This window comes from Mauremys reevesii, linkage group 15 (assembly GCF_016161935.1).
Source record: "Mauremys reevesii isolate NIE-2019 linkage group 15, ASM1616193v1, whole genome shotgun sequence".
In the NCBI taxonomy this organism is placed as follows: domain Eukaryota; kingdom Metazoa; phylum Chordata; order Testudines; family Geoemydidae; genus Mauremys; species Mauremys reevesii.
In genome coordinates, this window is record NC_052637.1 from 12571317 (window position 1) to 12578893 (window position 7577).

Genomic DNA, 7577 nt, shown 5'->3' on the forward strand with positions numbered 1-7577 from the left:
ACCATAATAGTAATAGTAATAATTGGAGATATACCAATCTCCTAGAACTGGAAGGGACCTTGAAAGGTCATCGAGTCCAGCCCCCTGCCTTCACTAGCAGGACCAATTTTTGCCCCTGATCCCTAAGTGGCCTCCTCAAGGATTGAACTCACAACGCTGGGTTTAACAGGCCAATGCTCAAACCACTGAGCTATCCCTCCCCCTCCACAAAACCCTCCTGAAGTCCCCAGCCAAAACCCCCAAAATAGACGCCCATATAAGCCCCAACCCTCCCACCAGCTCCTGTTTAAACCCATCTAGCCCCAAATAAACACATGTAGACACCCCCAGAGAAACCCAAACCCCACAGAACCTCCTTCTGCCACATCCCCCACCCACCCCACTGCACCAAACACTTTCTTCCCACATATGTCCACTCCATGGCACACCCCTCCAACTAACCACCCCCAGAAAACATCACCCTGCCAGCACCCCCTTCCACCCCAACACCTCTCACCCCCACCCAGACCTTCCCCTGCCGCTGCTCATCCTCCTCTCAGCCCCATTACCCAATAAACCCACCTCTGAAAACTGTCCCTATGCCACCATCCTCAATCCACTTCCCTTCCCCCACCTCCCTCTCTATTCACCCCAGCCCCTCTTGCCACTTCCCCAGCACCCCTACTCCACCCAGGGCCCTTTTGCGGCCCCCAACACCCAGGTCCATCTACCCCAAACATCAGCCTGAATGCCCACAGCTCCGGGCTACACCAACCCCTGCCTCCTTTCTTCAGTCACTCCGGTCCCCTGGGGTTCACCCCAAAACCCTCCACAGGGCCCCTGACCCCTTCACCCTGGCACCAGCATCCCAACTTCACCGTATGTAGGGCTGGTGACCTTTCCCCCCCTCCTTAGCCCTCCCCTAAGGAACAGACCTAACTGAGGGGGCAGGGGTGTGTGATTGTGAGTCTGGACCCCTCTCTCTTTCCTCAGCTGAGTAGAAAGGAGCACCGGGCAAACCACCTCCAAAGATTTTAACTTTTTGATAGAAAACTGAAAACAACATAACATTGTTTTGGAGAGAGACAGAGAGAGACAAGGTGAGTGAGGTGATATCTTTGATTGGGCCAACTTCTGTTGGTGAGAGAGACAAGCTTTTGAGCTTACACAGAGCTCTTCTTCAGTCTGGGAAATGAACTCAGTATCACAGCTAAATACAAGGTAGTTTATCATAAGTAGTTAACAAACATTTCAAGGGACCATTCAAGTTGAAATGGCCCATTAACACCACTCCAGTCATGGGAGGGAGGGGTGAAAGGCAGGTGTGTGGGGGGGGTGGGGGAGGGGTTAGTTGGTTACAGTTTGTTGTAATAAGCCATAAATCTAGCGAATCTATTCAGTTCATGATTTTTAATATCTTGAAAAGTTATGAATTTAAGTTCCCAGGCTCATCTTTTGACAGGGTTGTGCAGATTTCTTTGAGAATGAGGTCTGAGAGGTCAGAGGTAGAGTGATCAATTTGTGAAAAGTATCATTAAACAATTACAATCCACACTCAATGGGGATCACATACTGAAAGAAATCTTTCCTGAACCCCCACTTCTGGCTTTCAAACAACCCCACATCCTTCCCAAGCTCATCATCAAAAACAAGTTCCCCACAGATCAGGACACACCAACTCAAAGCAGCATCAGATCCTGCCAAAACAACAGATGCAAAACCAGCAGACATATCTCCACTGCTAGGATGAGCAATACTCCCCTCAACGCACCTTTCAAGATCCATGGTTCCTACATGTGCCTATCACAACATGTGGTGTACTTCATCCAGTGAATCAAATGCCCAGACAACAGCTATGTGGGTGAAACCAGACAATCACTATGCTTTCAAATGAACGGACACAGAAAAATGATAAGACAAACACTGTATCACCTCTGGGTGAACACTTTTCACAAAGAGATCACTCTACTGCAGTCCCTTGAAATATGTTAACTGCTTATGCTAAACAGTCTGTTCCGCCTTGTATTTAGCTGACACACTGAGTACGTTTCCCAGTCCTGAGGAAGAGCTCTTCTGTATAAGCTTGAGTCTCTCACCAGCAGAAGATGGTCCAATGATAGATATTACCTCACCCGCCTTGTGCGATGGGATCTCCAGGGTACAACCTAGAGGTGTGGGACCGCTGTGTCCCCTTAACTCTCCAGCCTGGGCTGTCTCTCACAATACTATGCCAGTGACAAGCAGCAAACCCCTCCAGTTGCTGTGATCACTCAGCCATCAGCTTGTGGAGACCCACACCCAGTTAAATTGCATGAATGTTCTCTAAGCCAGTCATGAATTATACAGAGAGAGGAACCAGCCAATCACGCCTGCCTTGTACCCTAGAAATATACCATCTTAAACTGCTCGAGACTGCATTGGACAGTGCAGCTCATTAATTTGTTCACCACACCAACAAATGAAAGTAGATGTGCAAGAGCCCTTGTTAAGCTGACCTGAGATTTCCCCAAGCACTTCAACCAAAGCCACACTGTTTTAGGTAAAATCTAAAACAGATTTATTAATTACAGAAAGATAGATTTTAAGTAATTGTAAGAAGCAGGCATAGTGATCAGAGTTGGTTACATAAGAAATAAAAATAAATTTGCAGTCTAAATTCGACAAATGAAGCAAGATTTCAATCAAACTGTTTCTCACCCTAATAGATGTTACAGGCAACTCACAGTTCTCTGTACACAGGCTGCAATCCCTTCCCAGCCTGGGACCAATCTTCCGCACTTCAAAGTCTTTGTCTTCCAGATGATCTTCCAGGTGTTGAGATGGTGGAGGAGAGAGGCCAAGTGGTGATGTCATTGACCCTCCTTATACTTTCTCTCCAGGTGCTAGAAATATCCTTGCTGCTTATGTTCCCGCTGTGGAATCTCTGAGTGAGTGGATTCTTCTTGATGGGCCATAAACACCTGTCTGGCCAGCAATTTGTTGTTACAGAAAAGCCAGCTGTGACCATCTCCCAACCTCACTGGATTTCAGTAACACACATGGCAATACTTCATAACATCACATACAATTATAGTACCCACAATTCAACAGGATATTACTGTTCAGCAGATCAAGACTTCTCAAATGATACCTCCTAAGACATACTTTGTACCAAACAAACCCATAATTATATCACAGTGGTGAATATGGGGGTCCAGGGTGCTATTTTGAGGTACAGAGGGTCACACCTTGTCTTTGTAATATTCTGGGATGAACACAGCCACAACAGTGCATAGCATTTTTTTTACAGTTTCCATCTGAAGGTTTTCAAATATCAGTTGCCAAAAAAACATTTTTTTTTCATTTTTCAGGTTTCAGTTATTTTGATGAAAGGTAAAATTTTCCCTGTCCTCCATCCCCTGAAAAATTCCAACCATCTGTATCTCTCTTATATTCATATACATATATATGTGTGTGTGTGTATGTGTGCACGCACACACATCTCTTTGTATACTGAATTTCTGTATCAGGGCCCACTTAAACCCTCCTTCTTTCACAATAGAAACCAGATTGATTGATCCTCATTTCATTCAACTAGTCTGAATTCTTTGTGAAGGCCAGACATTTACTGACAGCATTTCTCAGGGCCTCCTTGACCTCTCTGTTTCTCAGGCTGTAGACGAGGGGATTGGCCAGGGGAGTCAGGACTGTGTAGCAGACAGAGAACACTTTGTTCAGGGCTCTCAAGTTACTGGATTTTGGTAGCATGTAGACAATCATTAAGGTCCCATAGAAAAGTGTTACCACAATGAGGTGAGAGGAGCAGGTGGAAAAGGCCCTTTGCCGCCCGGTGGTGGAAGGGATTCTCAGGATGGTGCTAACTATACAGACGTAGGATGTCATGGTTAATAGAAATGGGGAAACTACATCTGAGAAGGAAAATATATAAAGAACCAGCATTATCTGGCTGGTGTCGCTGCAGGAGAGCTTTAAAATTGGGGTCACATCACAAAAGAAATGGTCCATTTCATTGGGACCACAGAATATTAATTGTGACATAAAACACATCATTATTGTACAAGGTAGAAATCCACTTATCCAACACCCCGCTGCGAGTTGGAGGCACAACTTGCCATTCATACATGTTCCATAGTGCAGTGGTTTGCATATGGCTAAATACCGATCATAAGACATCGCTGCCAGGAGATAACATTCCGTAGTTGCTAGAAAACAAAAGACAAAAAACTGTGTCATGCAGCCCCCCACAGAAATGGTTCTGTCCCCAGTCAGGAAACTGGCCAGCATCCTGGGCAGAACGGCAGAAGTGTAGCAGGTCTCCAGGCAGGACAAGTTCCCCAGGAAGAAGTACATGGGAGTGTGAAGGTGCTGATCAGTCACAACTAGAGCAATGATGAGGATGTTTCCGGCCATGGTCACAATGTAGATCACTAGGAAAACCAGGAAGAGAAGGATCTGCAGTTCTGGGAGATCCCCAAATCCCAGGAGGATGAAATCTGTCTGATTTTCCGCATCTCCTTTTTCCATGAGCTGCATCCTGTGATAGTGAAAGGTAATGAACTTCAGAAGATTTGACTGTACTATGAAATTAGAAAATTTCCATCTTTTGATCCCATAAGAGTTCCCACTGCAAACTGAGAGCTGGGTTTATATTGTCTCTCAACAGAGAAACTTTTTCACTTCAGAGAGATTCCTCACACACCCCAAAGAGCTGCCACCCAGTTAATTTGCCCCTCTTTTGCCCCATACCCCAACTTTTTTCATTCATTGATTCTTAGATTTAAGACCAAAAGGGACCATTTGGGGATGGAGGTTGGCACAATTGATTAAAAGAGCTTTAAACTAGAAACTTGGGGGAGATGCTCATGTAATCTCCGTGCCTGATTCTAGCATTGAGAGGAAGGAAAATCAAGTAAGAAAGAATACAGCAATGGAGAAAAGAGCCAAGGTGGGTAGGAGAATTTACATTAAGAGGAAGGATAGTGCTGATGCCTGTCAGATAGGTGATACGGGAAGTAGAATAACTGTACCCAATCAGGCAAGGAATGTGGGCGAAGCCAAGCAGCAACAGTTAAGATGTTTGTACACCAATGCAAGGAGCCTGGGTGACAAAATGGAGGAACTAGAACTACTGGTGCTGGAAGTGAAACCAGGTATTATAGGGATAACAGAAACATGGTGGAACAATAGTCATGACTGGATACCAGGTATTGATGGGTATGTGCTGTTCAGGAAAGACAGAAATAAAGGCAAAGGTGGTGGATCAGCATTGAATATTAATGATGAGATAGATTGTAAAGAAATGAGAAGTGATGGACTAGATTATGGCCAAAATCACTTTGGGGAAGTGATAGATTGGAGGACAAATGCTACAAAAAATAATTTTCCCTCTGCTGATACTCGCACCTTCTTGTCAACTGTTGGAAATCGGCCACCTTGATTGCATTGGCCTAGTTGGCACTACAAAAGTAATTTTCCCTCCCTTGGTATTCACCCCCTCTTGTCAACTATTGAGAATAGGCTACTTTCACCTTGAGTTGGCTCGTAAGCACTGACACCCCCCCCCCACTTGGTGAGGCAACTCCCATCTTTTCATGTGCTAGATTATATATTCTGTTTACTGTATTTTTCACTCCATGCATCTGATGAAGTGGGTTCTAGCCCACACAAGCTTATGCCCAAATACATTTGTTAGTCTCTAAGATGCCACAAGGATTCCTCATTGTTTTTGCTGATAGAGACTAACAGGCTACCACTCTGAAACTAATAATAGTAGGGACCCAGATTTTCCTGGAGGTGATTGCTGACAGATTCCTTCACTAACTAGTTACTGAACGAACAAGAGGTGATGCCATTTGAGATTTGGTATTGGTGAGCAATTAGGACCTCATAGAAAAATTGGTTGTAGGGTACAACCTTGGTTTGAGTGATCATGAGCTAATTGAGTTTAAACTAAATGGAAGGATAAACAAAACTGGATCTACAACTAGGGTGTGTGATTTGAAAAGGGCTAACTTAAAAAAATTAAGGGAATTATTTGGGAAGTGGTCTGGTGTGAAGAACTTCATGATCTGAATGTGGAGGTGGCTTGGAATTATTTTGTCAAACTTGCAGAAGCAATCTGAAGCCCGCATCCCAAGAAAGGGGGGAAAATTCATAGGGAAGGGTTGCAGACCAGCCCAGATGAGAAAGCTTCTCAAACAGGTGATTAAGAGAAAGCCTGTAAGGAATGGAAGAAAGGATGGTTCCGCAAGGAAAGCTACCACGTGGAGGTCAGAAAGTATAGGGAAGGGTTTTAATAAATCTGAAACTAGGGGATCATATCCTAGGACTGGAGAATTACAAATATGCTACCTCTATTAAAGAAAGGGGAAAAAAGTGAGCCAGGAAGCTACAGATCTGTTAAATTTGACCTCAGTTGTATGCAAGATCTTAGAGCAAATTTTGAAAGAGAAAGTAGTTAAGGACATAGAGGTAAACAGTAATTGGCATAAAATAAAGGTGGTTTTAGAAAAGGTAAATTGTGCCAGACCAACATGATCTCTTTCTTTAAGAAGATAACTGATTTTCTAGACAAAGGAATTGCAGTAGATTTAATCTACCTGGATTTCAGTAAAGCATCTGATACAGTTCCACATGGGAAATTATTAGTTAAATTGGAAAAGATGGGGATTAATATGAGATTTGAAAGGTGGATAAAGGAACTGGTTAAAGGGAAGACTACAGTGGATCATACCGAAAGGTGAACTGTCAGGCTGGAGGGAGGTTGCTAATGGAGTGGCTCAGGGATCGGTCTTGGGACCAATCTTATTTAACATTTTTATTACTGACCTTGGCACAAAAAGTGGGAGTGTTCTAATAAAATTTGTGGATGACACAAAGTTGGGAGTTATTGCCGATGTGGAGGAGGACCAGAATATCATACAAGAAGATCTGGGCGACCTTGAAAACTGGAGTAATAGAAATGGGATGAAATTTAATAATGCAAATTGCAAGGTCATGCATTTAGGGACTAACAACACAAATTTTTGGTATAAACTGGGGACATATCAGTTGGAAGTGACAGAGGAGGAGAAAGACCTGGGTGTATTGGCTGATCACAGGATTACCATGAGCCACTAATGTGATGCGATCGTGAAAAAGACTAATGCAGTCAGGTGAGGTATTTCCAGTAGAGAGAGGGAAGTGGTAGTCCCATCATACAAGGCATTGGTGAGACCTCATCAGAAATACTGTGTGCAATTCTGGTTTCCTATGTTTAAGAAAGATGAATTCAAACTGGAACAGGTGCAGAGATGCGTTACTAGGCTGATCCGACAAATAGAGAACTTTTCTTATGAGAGGAGACTCAAAGAACTTGGTTTGTTTTGCTTAACCAAAGGAAAGCTGGGTTGATATGATTGTTCTCTACAAATACCTTAGAGGGATAAACACCAGGGAAGGAGAGGAGTTATTTAAATTAAATACAAATGTGGACACATGAAAAAATGGATACAAACTGGTCATCAACAAGATTACATTTAAAATTAGATTAAGGATTCTAACCATCACAAGAGTGAAGTTCTGGAACAGTTTTCCACGAGGAGCAGTGGTGGCAAAAA

General features: G+C 43.6%; 1 protein-coding gene across 1 annotated transcript; it reads right to left on the minus strand.

Moving 5' to 3' along the window:
- Positions 1-3552: 3552 nt before the first annotated feature.
- Positions 3553-4512, minus strand: LOC120383055 (olfactory receptor 11A1-like). Its single transcript, XM_039500690.1, has one exon. The coding sequence runs from the start codon at positions 4510-4512 to the stop codon at positions 3553-3555; it is 960 nt and encodes a 319-aa protein (XP_039356624.1).
- Between the last annotated feature and the right edge of the window lie 3065 nt (positions 4513-7577).